The following is a 16,619-nucleotide window of genomic DNA, read 5'->3' on the forward strand; positions in this document are numbered from 1 at the left end:
GTGACTATTTGAGTCTTCATTTAAAAAGGTTCATGAGTAATGATCCTTGTCACTCGGAGGCGTAGGCGGTGTCAACGGAGAATAAAACACACAACGAAAGAACTGGAAGTCCGGTACAACTCCACACTACCAAAGTTACTATAAGCATTCGGTTTAGATTGTCCTGCCGGCAAATTTTCCATGCATATTGTACAGCAGTCAGAGGGAGACTGTGAGTGAGCTAGTGTATGACGCTGTATATTTATGGCAAATGCAGCCTACCCTCTTGGTATGGGTGAAGGGGGTCGGGATCTTGGTGTAGGAGAACTTGCAGCCCGAGTACACCTGTTGGAGACAGCGACACGGTGGTAAGTCCATGAGGTTAAGAGCCTTTCATCGTCATGTGAGGTTTAGGGTTGAGAATTAAAAGATGATAATATGACAACTATGTGGATCTACAGTACAACACCCGATCCACCGACGGCTCAGAAAATGAAGGGATCTAAGTGATAGTCGATATCGAAGAGATACTCAAATAGCATTTTTATATTCATCATCACAGTATTCATCAATCAAATACATACAATGTGTGTTTATCAGACTTTCCATGCATAGATCTAATCCTGTGAATTGTACAGCAAGATTTAAAAGAATCAAATGTGCATGGAACTGTGAATTAAAAATGGAAACATCCGATTTGAATGGTACAGAAGATCAATAAACATGAATGAGCGCATCGCTGCGAAGACGCCTCTCACCCGCAGGGTGTAGTTAATGGTGTTCTGCTTCTCGTACTGGGAGACCACCAGGGTGAAGGTGTGGGTGCCAGCCGAGGTCAGCTTGATCTTGGTCAGGTAGTGGGGGCTGTTGATGCGGATACCGTCGATGAAGGGCGGGGGGTCCGCTGCGGGGGGGCACAACGGAGACAAAACATCCTCTTATTCAGAGAACCAGGAGATCCTAGTGATGCTGGTGGGGGGGGGGGGGGAGGGATGTCTATGGTCTATAACAAGCAGCAGACGGGGGTTTGCACACACAGAGACCAGAGGTAGACAAATAAAATAGAACACAACTGCTGTATGCTGAACTCTATAACTCTATATCTCTATAAATATAATTATTTGCAGAGTAGGTACATGCCACACAGACCCAATTTCCGATGAGTCTTTAGTTTGTTAATGCCGGTTGTTTTTATGAAGTGCTACATTATATTTGATTAAACAATAGCATGAATCTCCTGCTTTCGCTAAATAGACATGTGGTACAAACACATAAGATGTTTTGCTCCTCCTCCGCAGCTGATGGTGTCGTGTTTAACAGAGCGAGGGCCTACAACATAGTTGCAGCTGTTGTGTGTTTAGGTGGCAGAAATAATTTGAAAACGGATGGAATCCCATCTATATTGAATCAAAGCCCCAACACAGGCCGTCATAGCTGTCGGGCTCTGTAGCGTGGCAACCGGCAACCCGTCCTGGACGCCCCGAGGAGGGCTCTAGCGAAAGAGTGAGTCAGCACCCACATGCCGACCTATCAGAGCACAGCCCTCCGTGTTCAGTGGAGTGGACCACAACCGACGGGTGCACTGAGTCAGACGCCAGAGAAAGCAAAGCTATTTTTAAATAGATGGGAAAAAATATCCATGTATCACTGGAGGATCGGACCCCCGGATATCGACCTCACTCATTCTGATCCAACTCATTACCCCAACCCAACGAGTAATGAGTTAAAGGGTCAGATATAAAGTGTACTGTGTCGAGACGAGAAAAAGAGAGGAACAGGAAAGGTAGTAAAGGAAAGGGTGTCTAGTCTGAGGGAGCCGTGACAGCGAGAGAGAAGGCTTCGTTCTGTGGGCTGAGATAAACACCTACCTGGGTAGTACACCTTCCTGCCATCTGTCTTGTAGACCACAAGGGTGATGAATTCCCGGTTTTGTGCAAAGTCATCCTAGACAAAACAAAACAATTTCATTGGCGTTGAAGGGACGCATTTTTAGCAAGCCCTTCCCGGCACAATCTGAATCTTAAAAATGCCCTTGCCATTCGGTGCCGTGGTTATATTGATGTTCAGGCGGTCACTATCAGGGGGGGCAAATTGAGTAGAACTGAGTCCAAATTTACATCTAAAACCATCAGCATTTAAATTTAATTTTGGACCAGGATCAATCCATAGCCCTACAATGAAACACATAAGTAGTTTAAGGGTTTTGTGTTAAAATAATTGATGTGACACGCAAATCTCAATTAGGTCTCAATAAAATGAGATTAGGGTGATGGTTCCTCGAGGCATGGGAAGCATACCTTGTCAGTGATGTGCCTGGTGAGAAGAACCCAAACAGCAGCGCCCCCTGCTGGACACTGCACCTCTAGTCTGTACTGGGGGTTGTTGGCTAGGCTGTACGCATCCTTCGCTGGACCCTGTTTCGCATCCCAGCTGCTGCAATACGGCAAGCACAAAACAGACACACACATCAGCAGGAGCCTCTCTGGATGTTACACAAGAGACAGAGGTAGACCAGAGACAGAGACAGACAGAGATAGAGAGAGTAACAAAAAAAAGAGACAAACAGACCCTGGCAGATCTTAGGGGGCAGGTTCCCCCTTAAGACAAGCTTTCCCGCTGTGGCCCCACAAAAATGTAAAGCTTGAATGTATATATATTTTTTAGAACTGGCCTATAAACTGGTCTACAACTGCCATTGCAGACAGACAGTGAACCAGGAAGAGGGAAATTGGATACCTGTGAATGCAGGAGGATTCCTTGAACAGGGCGGGGCTCCAACTCAGGTAGATGACATCAAAGTACTGGCAAAGGTCCTCCCATGCAATCCAGAAGACACCTTGGCAATCACAGACATAATACAACATACCGTAGCGCTATGCTGCTACTTGTTTTGCTTTCAATTTTGATGGCTGGAACTTCCTGGCCGGCATTCATTATTGTAAAACCAGTCGAACACGGTAGAACTCCTCTTACCCGTGCCAGACAGTAAATGTGGACAAAAAAGTACCCTTGGGAGAGAATAATAACAATAACACCACCTGCTTATCATAGCAAAGAATGTGACTACTCGACATTCACAAACTGTAATCGGTCAACAGCCCAGTGACTAATATGTTAGAGCACGATCGATACTAGATTTTAGGGAGTAAAAGATGCGGTGCATATCGGCACATATATACGGCCATACTGAATTATCTGGATAATCCAAAATCGGCCGATAAAAAAATCAGCGAACCGATACAGATCGGTCGGGCTCTAATATGTTGTCTAGTCGACTATAAGTGGTCAGCCCTTTGAGGGTAAGTACAAATTAATTAAAAAGAGATAGAAAATACTATAATTGAAAACCCAAAACATGCAGATAATACGTTGATAGATAGACAATATGATACATAATGAGTAGTTGACATATTAATGAGTAGTAGACATAAATGTATAAATCTTCATACCGTTGTCAAACTTCTGGGCCGTCTTGGGGTCAAAGTTGAGGTACTTGAGGAGCTCTGGGGTCCAGTTCTTCTCGTCCCGCTCACTGAAGCGGCCCTTCCATCTCAAGTGGCTCCAGGGGTTCTTCAGTTGGAGGAAACGCCTCCCCTGCACAACCACAACCAGGATCAGCACCAGGACCACATCCAGGATCAGCACCAGGACCCCAACCAGGGTCACATAGGAGAGCCAGGAACTCCAGAACACACGTTTTTTTAGGGAGTTCATGGTTATTGGGTTGAACACTAGGAACAGCTTTTTGCTCTTGAAAATTATGAAGAAACCCTTTTTGAAACTGCTGTCATTTATTAAACAAATATTAGTCTACATTGAAATGTGTAATTTCAGCTAGCTCGCAGCTTAAAATAACCTGGACATAAAAAATGCTGGCCAGCCGATACCTCTCTCTTTGTGTGCAAGAATCTTATTATCAACACTGCCAAAACCCCTCCCAGTCACTCCACCCAGCTAGCCGAGATATCTACTTCACGTCATACAGCTGTACAGCCAGCATAATGTTATTTGTTTATTTTAATTCAGGAAGCTTTTCTTTCCACCTACCCAGGTGAGAGACTATTTGGCAATAAAACACACTGCAACTTAATTAGTGTCCAAAGAAAAATCATGCACCCATTTAGATATAATCAGTTACATACATTTTCAAAACTTGGCAAAGATATATAATATAGATATTTTTTGGGATGCATTATAATTCATTAATCTGGCACTATGTTACATTTCTATTGCAGCTATTAGAACATTTCTAAAGAATCAATCCATGGAATTTGAAAATAATTTGTTTTATTCTAGTCAACTGAAAATAATAAGAGTTATAACTGTAGCTACAGCAGAAACCAGCAACATAGTGCAGGTTTAAATGTTTTGTTGGAAAGTAGAGTGTGAAGTGGTCACTCTCCTAAGCACAGTATGCCAACCTTGTGGTCTCGGATGTCAAGGACAGCGTAGGCGTGTGTGGGCACCAGCCCCCACTTGTCTCCCTCCTCCTCTGTCATCACTCCCGTTGCCGTGGTGATGAGGACATCTCCCCTGTGAAACCTGTGAGAGGTAATGAGAAAGAATGGAGAGGGACAGTAATAGGAGACATAAAAGATAAATGGAGAATGGAAATGGAAAGAAGCAGGGATAAATAAAAGGAAAGAAAGAAAGAAGAACATATGTAAAGAAACAAATGAAGATGTAGGTAAGGAAAAGAGGAGAGGCATTGAGATGTAGGAGTATACCCTCACCTTGAGTAAAGCATGCGGAAGGTGTCGTCCTTAATGAACGAGTGATTGTCAGAGTGCATGGCAATGCGCTCCGGGATCCAGCCAGTGAGCGCGTGCAGATCAATGTTCTGGAGAAAGATGGAAGAGGACACAGAAGACCGTCAGGTACACTGATGGCATACTCCCAATGTCCACGGTCTACCTTTGAGGCATCTCAGAGCAAGATGCCCTAGCCCCTTACCTGCTCTTGAATGACATGTCACTAAATAGCTTGAGACAAATAGTTAAATCACTAAATAGTAGGGGAGTGAATTAGGCATTTAGTGAATTAGTCACAGAACCGCAGGCCAGAATCAAACCTCCACATGCTATATATCGTGGTTGAGTAAACAAACCATTAACCCGAAAAAAATATGTAGCACGTAACAGAGAGAGACGGTCTGCTTACCGAGTTGGACCCTGGAAAGTCGTAGCCTCCCATCACCTTCATGTAGGCCTTCTCGATGAGGGAGACCCACAGCTCGCTCCTGTTGCTGGAGTAGGAGCAGAGCAGCTCCCCGTTACGATCCACCGGCAGGAAGTCATCGATGATCACCTGACAGGAAATACCAGTTATCATGTGGTAGGAGGTACCGGTTGATCACCTGACGGGAAGTTCATCCAAGCTTTACTCGGCTTGTGCATGGTTTCCATCAAACACATCATGGGCAATGGGGAAATTCCGTCAACATATCAAGCAATCTGAAAAACTGATATCAAGTGCAAACCGTCGCGTTCTTATCATTGGATCCAGCCATAATGCAGATGTGTAACCTGGTGTCGTCGTCAAAATAAACATCTTTGGCTAGAATGCAGTATATTCTATCTTACTGTTCAGGATATTACCTTCCGAGGAACGCCGTTGATGTGGAGCTTGACCATGTACTTCCCACAGGGGTTGTACTCTGGCTCACCTCGTCTGTTCTGGGGGTAGATGATGCTGGGAGAATGCACACGCACACAATCGTTAAGAAACAACAAAGCAATCATGAATAGAATTCACAACCGAACAGCACAATTGAAAGCAGGGTAGGGGAGATACCTGGTGATGAGCTTCTTGTTGTAGCGCCTCTCGTAGGCAGCACTGATGGCCAACGACGCCACAAAGGAACAGTCAGACACCACAGTCTGCATACAGGAACATGATCACTTCACACAGGAACTAGATCACTTCACACAGGAACTCGATCACTTCACACAGGAACTAGACCCCTTCACACAGGAACTAGATCCCTTCACACAGGAACTAGATCCTTTCACGCAGGAACTAGATCACTTGATCACTTCACAGATCATTAGCCCACCTGCTTGATGCTGAAGCTGGACACAGACAGGATCATGGTGGGGCTGTTGCAGATCTCGTCCGGCCGCACCCAGCGAGAGAAGATGGCTTTTTGCTTGGGAGACAGTGCCAACTTGCCTGTCTTGTCCCTGGGTTTAAAACAAACAGTTTCCTTTATACAGTTCATTGTGCTATGTTTGGGTAAACAGAATGGGAAAGATAAACAATCTGTCTGTAAACATATTTCTTGCTTATACAAGTCATACATATTCTCTCTCTCACACACACTGGTTATGTTTTATGTGCTACAGAGGAAATGAAACGGGTGTGCAGATTAACCACAACAGAACGATGCCATTCTGCAAACTCAACTAGTGTAGTATCGAAACTACTGCATTATACAGCAATATGTAGTCCTCAGTACATTAAAAAAATTGATGAGAACATATTTTAAGTTTTTACTGTCCCGTGATTCTGCTGGTGCGACACCTGAATCTCCCATGTGGGCAAAAGTAGTGTAGTGGTAAGAGGACTCACGAGAAGGGAACAGGGAAGGCAAACCGCTCTCTCAGATCCACGCTCATAAAGGGCACGTAGGCCATGCCGTTGATTGTTGACGTACTCCTGAAATTATATTAGGGGAGCAACAGTATTAGGGATGCATGGAGGGGTACACTTGCTTTCACACAATTTAACATATTGAATTTGAGCCGTAATAAAAAGGTTTTTAAGAAAGAAATTATATATACATATAAGAAAAAAACACTGTATAATCCTATAGTTTCACACTTGACTTTCAAAACTGACTTGAATAAACCTCATAGTCTGTAGTAATAAATTCGTTTGTTACAGGTTTTAATCCTAAACCCGTAATCTGTAGTCCGAACCTACCAGTTTGTAGTCATGACCCAATGTCTTAATTCCTAAACCAGGCCGTATCCCTGTGATTTCTATGTAGTCTGGAGCTGGCTCACCTGAGCACCTCGATTTCCTCTGACGTATAGCGCTGTCCCTGGGGGTCACTGGACTGTACCGCCCGCATTGGCTGTGGCCGATCATGGATGGTGAAGTCTTGACCAAGGGGGAAGAACTGACGTGCGGGAGCTCCCGAAGAGGTACCGCCACTGGGCTTGGCCGCGACCTGAGGCTGGGCTGTAGAAGATTTGGACTGGGATTCTTTAAGCCCTTCCGCCCTGAGGGGACACAAGGGAACACTTCATTGGCTTATGCTCTATGAGAACCATCGAGCTAGCCAGTAGCCGACAAGGGTTGAATTTATCTTTGATGCCAATGGTTAAGGCCCAATCCCATTTCTACCCCTTACCCCTTCCCCTTACCCCTCCCCCTTGTTATGAAGGGGTAAGGGGAAGGGGTAAGGGGGAAGAAATGAGATTGGGCCTAAAACTGTTACTTGAACGGACATGGATTCTTACACAACACACAAATAAATAGTGTCGCAAAAAAAATAATCATCACAATAAACTCACAGTTGACTCAGTCAACTTGTGAGATGTTTCAGTCTTGAGATTCTGCGTAGACATCACAAGGCAGCATTGGGAGAGTAAGGACAACAACACAGATGTCTGACGTACCGCTCCAAGGCCTGGAGAGCCAGCTGCTTCAGCTTGGTCTGAACGGTCAGCTCCGTGGTCTCGTTGGACTGTCACAAGCACAAGCAAATAGGATGAGCAATACCGTCATTGATTTGCACACACATTAAATGAAGACACAAAGAAAGAAAGAAAGAAAGAAAGAAAAAGAAACCAAGAGAGAGAGAAAGAACAGAAAGAAAAAGAGAGGGAGAGAGAATGTAAGAGAAAGGGCAGAAAGTAACTAGCAAACCAAGTAACCAAGTACAATAAAACCCAAGGGGGAGTGCAGAGAACAGAGAAAGAACGGGATGCAGCAGAGCATACCGTCTGGATGCACAGCTCCACAGCCTGGGAGTACAGCTCAATGGCCTCGTCGCCGTTCCCCTTCTCGTCCTCCTGGAACGCCTGGGTCACCAAGAAGTGAGCCCGCTCCAGGTCCACTTGCTGCCGGCTCTTCAGTGGGTCAATGCTCTGCCCCTGGACTGTTGGAGGAAGAAACAATAGCAGACGTCATGTGGAACTCAACTGCATGCTCAGTCTAATGGCTGTCAACCTGACAGCAAAGAGCAGGAAACCAAAACAGCTATTCATCCTTAAAATTCAATATACATGTCTATTATGCCCGACTCACCAGCATTGTGGAGGGCTTGGACTCTCTCCAGGTATTCGTTAACTTTGTCCTGGATGCCGTCCAGTTTAGACCCAGCCATGTCTGCGTAGATCAGCGCTTGCGCAGCTTCCTGCAAATTTCCGTAGTGTAAAATATTACACATGGACAGCGGTAAATGGTTGGATATACATCATTTAATTAAATTATTCTTGCATACAAGGAACTTCTACCCCGAAAGTACAACCACTTCTCAATCTATGCAGAAGTGGCATTAGCCTCAAAGCAATACTGTCCTTTACATTGCAACCAACCATGCACACAGAAAACGATAACATCATCTTTGTGTAATGCGGATGACAGTAGACTTAATTCAACTTATTTCAACAGACGTAGACGGACTAGTGGCTAGTGCCACTAGTCCAAGTGTAACGCACGGTGTTAGCTTGGGATTTGAAACTATCCCAAATGTAGTATGGTACAGTCACGTTACCCACCTTGTAGTAAAACACAGCCTCGTTATACTTCCCGTTGTGGTCGCAGGTGACAGCTGTCTTGGCGAACTTGACGGCGTCATGCTCCAGCGCCGTGCAGTCCATGGTGGCGGACTCACTTGTTGACAAGGTGTTGGGGAGCCACAAGGCTAGCACCGAGAGGGCTGGACGTGTTTACCGATGAAAACGCTTAAAACGAGCTTCGCTTCTAACTCCAACACAGTTGCTCATGTTTTCTGTAAAACAGAGAACATCATACGGTTCTGGGTGTTTTAACAAATCAGTTTGTTAGACCGAGTTTAATCAATAAAGCTGTGTAAATAAACAGAGAGCATAGGGAACATGACGGAAGAACAGCAGTGAGGATTTGGAGTGGGCGCGGCAATCGTCATAAATATGGCATTTCCGGGACCGATTATAGTCGCGCATGCGTACGCCACTGAACTACAGCGGTACCTATCAAGCGCACCTACACCCATGTCTTTTACCATTGGACATATATAGAAAGCTTTTACACAGCTGACGTACAGTTTTTCGCAATCGTTAAACACCTTTTCTGAAACTATAGCTCAATTTCTCAAATGTATAAATATTGCATTGATACAATCGTATCAGAATAGGATACAATGCATATTTGTCTATCCAATGAGCTCCAATGGGCTAAAGTCACAATCCCAGCTCCCGAGAGTTATATTGTAGACCTATAGATACGGCAACATTGTTCTGACAATACACCAATGTTACCTATTTTGGCAAATTACAGTACAGTTATTGCATAGGTAAATGAAAAACACTACAGTAAGAAAATGTGAAAATCAGTGCACAGACACCAAGTACAAAAAGGTTACAAAGCAAATAATTATTTGTTACTGTAATACAGTAAAATGTTCAGCTGAACTGACGACATAAAAAGATTTTCGTACCAACAAAAAATAAGAATAAGAATATAAATGAGCTGAAACAGATCCTACATGTAAATCAGTCTGTATCCTGCCTCCGATCCTGATCAGGCCAGAGGACCATATCTACAACACAGTAGAGCTCACAGAGACCTCTTTTATGCTCTGACACATGATTGAAGTGTTTTGCCAGTTGAGTTTGAACAGTTGAGAAGTGAATTAGACTTATTGGTAATTAGTTGTTGCTTTTTGAAGGCCAGTGTTTCCAGGTGAACCAAGTGCGGTAAAGGAATGAGGTTTGTGCTTAGAATTTTGCAAAAATGTGATTTAGAATTTCTAGATGTGTGAAAACAGTGGAATTGTGCTTAGACTTTAGCAGTCTGGAGTCTTGTAGTTGATACATGAGCTTCAAGTTTTCAGAATTGTGTGCATAGTTCCAATTTTTGTATGCATACAATCAATAAAAACTGTAATACAGAATATTTTACAATCAAACATCGATCACATTGAATTCACAGACTTAGCAGCAGGTAGAAGTTTAGCTATTTTGAGTGTAGATTTAGGTTTTGAATTTCCATAAGGGAGCAGCAGTGTGCTGACCTACATTATTTTATTTTCTTATACTAAGATTGTTGTCTATTCAAATAGACGTTACTGAAGAGGAGGTTGTGGGAATGTCAAGTGCTGGGTTGAGACCAATGGGGGTGTCAGTGAGAACACAGGCTTGTCCAGTCAGATAGTGATGGGCAAATGAAGCTTTTATGAAGCATCGAACCAGTTGAGCCAAATGTTTCGAAAATGGGTTCATTACTCGAAGCTTCAGTGACAGTGACCTCTGCTGGCGAAGTTCGAGGCTGCAGTGGATTCAACGTATCCCTGCTATGAAAACGATTTGACGCACAAACACACAAACCCAAATACTTAATAGCATGATCTTTTCACGAATAAAGATTGATCTAAATACAGATGTCTAAATTGTTCTTAAAGGGATATGCCTAGCCTTCTGTCTACATAGGCTAACTGATGTAGGCTAGGATATAATTGAAACAGCATATAAAAACTTTCCACCAAGGAATGGGATTCGAACCCGGGTCCTCCACTCCACAGTCAGTGTGTTATCCCCTAGTCTACTCTAATCGATACCTTACGTTGATCTATTACATAAATATCGTACTATGCACAACTCCCGTAAACGATTGTAGCATCGATTGTGCTTTCTTTTTTCATTAAATAATTAGGCGGTGACCAGCTAGCTTCGGACAAGGTTGGTTGGGTGTGCTTGAGTAACTCTAGGGGGTGATTATGTGGGATGGGGTTAGACATTCAAAGATTTGTATTGAGGTAGGCTGCCTTATGGATTGAGTCGGTTTCTTTTTTTATGCTCAAAGCTTCTCCACCGAGCCGCGGACCAGTCAAGTGATTCATTCAGGCAACGAACCAGTTGCTGCTTCGGACGTCACATGTCACGTGTTTTTTTTTGCTCTGAAGCAAGCTTCGAAGCAGTGCTTCTTGGGAGTTGGTTTGAAACACGTATCGAAGCTTCAGTGTCACACTGCCATCGCTACAGTCAGAGTTCCAAGTTTATAGGTAGGTTTGTGGTTGAGGTAGGATGTGTGTGTGGCTAAGGTGTGTGTCTAAGGTAGGATTTATGGCTAAGGTAGGATATGTGTGGCTAAGATAGGATGAATGGCAAAGGTAGGATATGTGTGGTTTACAAGGAGTTCAAGGTGTTCAGTGTCTCTGAACAAAGGAATGGGGTGTGGTCACAGGTGAGGCTTAAATAGTGTGTGGCAGGGCAGGGAGTAATTAACTGATGGATATGGGCTAATTGGGAAAATGAAGGGGCAAATAAAGGGGCGTAGCTCTGGGTCTGTGAGGTGAGGAGGGAAACAGAAATCTGCCAAATAGTTACTGTTATTGTATTGTAAAATATACAATACAATAATTAAGATGTCCATTGATCCCAGAATGGAGATTTCGTTGTAAAAAAAAAAGGACAGCAGTCTTATAGAATAAAAAAAGATATTAAAAAAATCTGATAATTGTAATGAAGATGCAGGTTTCATTTGAATCCTGAGGGTTAAATTCACAATCTGTTAACATTTATACAGTCAATATTAAAGTGAAATGTAAGTATGGAGATTCAAGTGGATTTCCTTCCAGCTCCGAAAACAAAGCAAAAATATTAAACACATGGCTAGAACATATTCTCTACTAGATAGGAGACAGAGAGGGATTGAGACTGACCTGTAACATGATGATACTACCACCTGCACTACAGAGACGAGGTAGACTAGTAGATGTGTACACACATGCAATAATAACTTTTAGAATGGTATTGATAGTTTTATTGGACAAAAAAGAAAAGTAACGAATGCCAGGTAAAATAAACCCGTTGAGACATATCTCCAAGCATACAACATATTCAAAATTATTCATATTGAGTAATATGCAAACATTTTTGGACACAAGCATTGTTTCCCAATACACACGCCAAAAAAAAGCTGTCTGTTTCATTGTGAATGCTTATGGTTAAGGCACATTCTATACACATTTAAAAAGCCAACATTGAAACATAAATTGTGGAGATCCAAGTGGATTTCTTTCAAGCTCCTAAAATAAAGCCAAATATGAACACATATGCCTAGAACAGAGTGTATCTTCCCGACCTGGGAGTGAGAGCTAAACAGAGAGCCGCTTCTTTTCACATATCCAATGGTTTTTGGCCGTGCAGTTCACACCACTCCATCCAGTTTCCCGTGTTACTGCACAGCGGGGACTGGAGGTGGTGTCGTTGGTACTGGTCCAGAGTCTATGAGTGTGTATTGGGAGGAGGAGATGGGGTGTTTGGGTCAGAAGATGGTAGACTGATCCGATGATTCAAAGTGTTTGATGTGTTCTCTTACTTCAGGGTCACGTTGGTCCCGTCTACCCAGCTCCATGTCCCATTCCCAGCCGTGTCTGACAGGCCCAGCCAGTAGCCCTTAATATCACTTGTAGAACTGGAGCTGTTATAAGTGACGAGATTCTGGTGACCATAAAAATACATGCATTAAACGATTTAACAGTTGAAGGAAAATAATTTCACGGTGAATTTAGATGTATTTTACTCATAATGATATTTTGACTAATTAATCTGCTCTGCTCTAAAGACTGCTCTCCTGCTAGCAAAATGTTTACCTGTTCCTCTTCATTGTCTATTACGACCAAATCTGCTCTCCTTCCCCTGCAGTCCTCCCGGGCTTCAGCCCATGTCTTCCCTTCAACATCATCGTCCACAATCACAGAGCAGCTGGAATTACCATTTACCCATCCAGTTTCACAAGGTCTACACACTGAGAACAAGCAGAGACAAAGCAAGACGCAGGACATGCCGTTGGTGGGGAATATAAATATATTTGTGTTATTGCTAAATAAAATATCAGCATATTTATGAGTTTAATCTTACTTGGACTCTGGCCCTGTTTGGTGCGGCAGTATGTGTCAATGGTCTTCTGAGCACAGGTGTCGGTGAGCCTATTGGCTTCTTTTAGTTCGGTTAGCTCTGTCTTTAGATCCTGGTTTTCGTTGATAAAAACGTCACAGCTTCTGCTCTGGTTGCTGTGACTCCTCACCAGGTTTTCATTGGATGATGTGAGGTTTCCAACAACTGCCTCCAGGTGGTCTTGATATGCCAGCAGTGTTGTTTGGTTTTCTTTTAATTCTTGCAATTGACTTACCAACTCATGATTTCCTTTAAAAACTGTAGAAACAGCCACAACAATGATTGATCATCAAACCCACAATAGGAAATATTCCAGTGCAACCAATCAATCAATCCATTTGTAACAACACATTTAGAGTAATCACTTACTGAATAAATAATAGGAGATGAGCAGAGATGTCAGAATTACACAGATGATTCCCAAACATAAGGCCACATACTTACAAGTAGGCCTATGTTTCTGATCTGTCATAATGACCATGAGAAACAACAATTAGAGACATTCTTAATTCTCGCTGTGGACACAATCCAGACCGAAATCCTAAAGGTGCTGTCCCCTTCTGTCCATGTGCCTCCCAAGTACATCTGCAAAACTTACATAAAACTCATCAGTGAAGTTCAGATATTAGGTTTGGAGATGGCTGTCCCAGACCGTCCCCAATTTTATTTTTGATGTTTTATTAGTTCTATAATTGTATTAAATGTTTTTTTGAATGATGACAAAAACAATCAATCCAAGGCCTACTGATGTTCTACAGATTTGCTGTGACATGCAATTCACCGTTCCCACCAGCAGGGGTCGTCTGCTCCAGGGCACCGTTCTGAACTTTGACTTCTTCATACACAGTGTCTGCCTCCTGACGGCGAATATCAAGACCTGTGGCAGCGAAGCGTAACCATATAAAATAGACTTAAATCTTATTAATTCAGATAATACTTACATGGGAATACCCATGCATTAACTTGGAGGGAGTGGGAGATTTGAGAGGCACCTTTTTTTGTTGTCCATTAGCCCTACGTCTCCAACGCATGATGAAGACATTTATTTATACTTTAATATTTCTTTACTTGAAGAAAATAAACGTGACTATTTACAGCCATTTCCCAAGTTTCATAAATTCTAATCCTTCATCTGTATCTTGTTTAACGTGAATGTTATTTGAATGTTAGTAACCCACATTCATTTTATGTAGGCCTATTGTTCCTTTTTTTTTAATTGGCGGCATTAGGTGCCATCAACTTTTCATTTTACAACAGTGAAGGAAAATTGACGTGGCCCGAGGGTCGTACGATTATACACAAGGTTTTCTATTGAAAAGTTTTGCTTCAAAATCGTTTTAGTGAGAAATATAAGTTGTGGCACGAGAGCGTGTGGAGAGGTTCACTTGCGTGTGTTAGTTGTTGTCAGCAGTATTCAGTACTATGCCATATAGCCTACAAAAGCTAGTAGGTAGTAGTATAATACCACGTTTCTTACTAAGTCGGATCCTTAACAATTAACAATAACACTTAATTGAGCCTTATCAGAGACGTTGTAGTTTACAAATTTAGGTTGGCCAACCTAAATGGCCAACCTAGGTTGGCCTGAAAAAATATTAATAAATATATAATACCTTTAGATGCAGAAGTGTTTGAGTAAAACACCACCGAAGTGTAGGGGACCTCCTCCTCCATTCCTCTCCCTATGGTCTCCTTGGCCATCAGTCAGTCGAGTGTGTAGGCCTATACATTTTACACCCGGTAGGGACCAGGATAGCAGATGTCCCCAGTGTTAACGACTGTGGACTGAGGCAGTGGAACTAGGTTTCAAAGGGGCGCAACTACTTCCTCTTCATGAAAATATTTACCTTTATCTCTTACCTATCCCTCTACCTTGCGTTCCGATACATTGTGTACTGCATGCCTGGGTGGAATTTCCGACTAGTTTCAGTCTAGGGTGCATAGAGAATGCGGATTTTTGGTAAATGACATGACTAAAACATGCTGTGTGTTACAACATGGTAGGCCTATACCTGTTCATCTATTATTCTGCGGTTGCTCAGAGAAGGTAAAGCACTGATGATAGAAATCATGATTTAGGCTACCAAAAGTTATAGTTACACTGTATTAGTGTAAGTTATAAAAATTATGAAAAATAAATATTCTTTCAGCTTTCTGCCAATAACACAAACAAAGGCAAAATTCCAAGGATACAACCAGTGAAATGGGCCTGCATCGCTAATGTATTATTTAAGCACCAATCATAATTTCTCCAATGCGTGCATTTGTATGATTATTTAGATGTACTATCAAGCTGAACGTGGTGGCAGCATATACTATTCTTATTTACAACATCCAAAAACGGAGAACATTGTTATCTTTATAATGCCATATTTATTTTTTATATTTATGGTTTTAATGAATGTCTGCAATAGCCATAGCATTCCACTAGGGGTTGCCTTGCGTACCACCACAGTTAGGGAACCTCGTGGGTCCTAAGCAGGGCCGTCGATAAGGGGTGAAAGGTGATGACGATTCTAGGGGCCCACAGCCCAGGGGGGGGCCCACAAAAAAAAAAAATTTTTTTTTATTTTTTATTTTACTACCAGCCCATAGTACTACCATAGCGCCCCCCCCCCCCCCCCCCCCTCGTCAACAATTGCTCCTTACACCCCCCCCCCCCCCGTCAACAATTGCTCCTTACACCCCCCCCCCCCCCCGTCCCCCCGTCAACAATTCAGCGCAGGGGGGCCCATCAGTAAATCTTGTCTAGGGGCCCAGGAATCGTAGCAACGGCCCTGGTCCTAAGCCCTCCTATTCAGGCTTGCACCCACCTCTCAGCCAACGAGTTAAACTGTAAAATGACATCACTGCCATTGTACTGATGATTATCTCCCTCCCTCCAACGCACCCCTCTCTTCATCTTCATCTGTCCCTTTCCCGTCCAAATCGCCTCTCTCTCTCTCTCTCTCTCTCTCTCTCTCTCTCTCTCTCTCTCTCTCTCTCTCTCTCTCTCCTCAATCCTATATCCTCCCTCTCCTCATTCCTCTCTCCCTCTTCCCCCCCTCCTCTCTCTCTCTCTCTCTCTCTCTCTCTCTCTCTCTCTCTCTCTCTCTCTCTCTCTCTCTCTCTCTCTCTCTCCCCTCAATTTCATATCCTCCCTCTCCTCATTCCTTTCTCTCCCTCTCTCTTTCTCACTCTCTCTCCCCTCAATCCTATATCCTCCCTCTCCTCTTCCCCCCCTCCTCTCTCTCTGTGTCTCTCTTTCTCTCTCACTCTCTCTCTCACTCTCTCTCTCTCTCTCTCTCTCTCTCTCTCTCTCTCGCGCGCTCTCACCTTTCTGTCCTCTATCCTCCTTCTCCTCCTTCCTCTCCTTTTTTAGATCAATCCTCTGTAACATTGCTCCCCTCGATCTCCTCATCTCCGTACACAACTCCCTCACTCCCTCTCTCTTTTTCTCTGCTGTCCATTTAACACACGCCCATCCACCTAACCAATCTCCCTTCCTTGTATCAATCTATCCCTTCCTAGTCGTTCTAGCTGTCCATGTGC

The 16,619-nt window shown here is 43.3% G+C and overlaps 2 protein-coding genes and 1 long non-coding RNA gene across 6 annotated transcripts in view; 1 reads left to right on the forward strand and 2 right to left on the reverse strand.

Annotated features, from left to right (window-relative positions):
* Positions 1 to 9,072, reverse strand: part of capn7 (calpain 7) — a 13,664-nt gene extending 4,592 nt beyond the window's left edge. Inside the window, exons 1-18 of the mRNA XM_056601711.1 lie at positions 8,709 to 9,072; positions 8,236 to 8,344; positions 7,929 to 8,086; positions 7,605 to 7,672; positions 6,987 to 7,205; positions 6,550 to 6,636; positions 6,035 to 6,161; positions 5,773 to 5,858; positions 5,577 to 5,670; positions 5,140 to 5,286; positions 4,713 to 4,819; positions 4,401 to 4,521; positions 3,429 to 3,573; positions 2,716 to 2,815; positions 2,277 to 2,412; positions 1,848 to 1,923; positions 738 to 883; positions 262 to 324 (exon numbers count right to left, since the gene is read on the reverse strand). Coding sequence (XP_056457686.1) covers positions 262 to 324; positions 738 to 883; positions 1,848 to 1,923; positions 2,277 to 2,412; positions 2,716 to 2,815; positions 3,429 to 3,573; positions 4,401 to 4,521; positions 4,713 to 4,819; positions 5,140 to 5,286; positions 5,577 to 5,670; positions 5,773 to 5,858; positions 6,035 to 6,161; positions 6,550 to 6,636; positions 6,987 to 7,205; positions 7,605 to 7,672; positions 7,929 to 8,086; positions 8,236 to 8,344; positions 8,709 to 8,810 — 2,091 coding nt within the window. The 5' untranslated portion in view covers positions 8,811 to 9,072. The remainder of the gene's footprint in view (positions 1 to 261; positions 325 to 737; positions 884 to 1,847; positions 1,924 to 2,276; positions 2,413 to 2,715; positions 2,816 to 3,428; positions 3,574 to 4,400; positions 4,522 to 4,712; positions 4,820 to 5,139; positions 5,287 to 5,576; positions 5,671 to 5,772; positions 5,859 to 6,034; positions 6,162 to 6,549; positions 6,637 to 6,986; positions 7,206 to 7,604; positions 7,673 to 7,928; positions 8,087 to 8,235; positions 8,345 to 8,708) is intronic.
* A 1,836-nt stretch (positions 9,073 to 10,908) lies between these two features.
* Positions 10,909 to 13,483, forward strand: LOC130392175 (uncharacterized). Its single transcript, XR_008896976.1, has 3 exons — positions 10,909 to 11,191; positions 12,516 to 12,635; positions 12,837 to 13,483. It is a non-coding gene; the product is annotated as an uncharacterized LOC130392175 (long non-coding RNA).
* LOC130392174 (C-type lectin domain family 12 member B) lies at positions 11,864 to 14,858 on the reverse strand. Of its 4 annotated transcripts, none has more exons than XM_056602624.1 (7): positions 14,702 to 14,858; positions 13,879 to 13,965; positions 13,458 to 13,553; positions 13,053 to 13,346; positions 12,785 to 12,939; positions 12,511 to 12,632; positions 11,864 to 12,416 (listed from the first exon to the last, which is right to left on the reverse strand). In XM_056602624.1, exons 1-7 carry the CDS (start codon positions 14,787 to 14,789, stop codon positions 12,287 to 12,289), a joined length of 972 nt encoding a protein of 323 aa, XP_056458599.1. In that variant the 5' UTR covers positions 14,790 to 14,858; the 3' UTR covers positions 11,864 to 12,286. The 4 variants fall into 4 exon arrangements, with proteins under 4 accessions (XP_056458599.1, XP_056458598.1, XP_056458601.1 ...); XM_056602623.1 differs by having other exon boundaries at positions 13,870 to 13,965; XM_056602626.1 differs by lacking the exon at positions 13,458 to 13,553.
* Between the last annotated feature and the right edge of the window lie 1,761 nt (positions 14,859 to 16,619).

Source organism: Gadus chalcogrammus, chromosome 11 (genome assembly GCF_026213295.1).
Source record: "Gadus chalcogrammus isolate NIFS_2021 chromosome 11, NIFS_Gcha_1.0, whole genome shotgun sequence".
Lineage (NCBI taxonomy): Eukaryota > Metazoa > Chordata > Actinopteri > Gadiformes > Gadidae > Gadus > Gadus chalcogrammus.

What these genes read in the sequence shown, in the direction of transcription:
- LOC130392174 (XM_056602623.1), bottom strand. Translation starts at nt 14,789, where the DNA reads ATGGCCAAGGAGACCATAGGGAGAGGAATGGAGGAGGAGGTCCCCTAC. An exon ending in CATCTCCTATTATTTATTCA is followed by an intron (nt 13,347 to 13,457) that starts GTAAGTGATTAC and finishes CTGTTTCTACAG; the next exon opens with TTTTTAAAGGAAATCATGAG. An exon ending in TAGACAATGAAGAGGAACAG is followed by an intron (nt 12,633 to 12,784) that starts GTAAACATTTTG and finishes TATGGTCACCAG; the next exon opens with AATCTCGTCACTTATAACAG.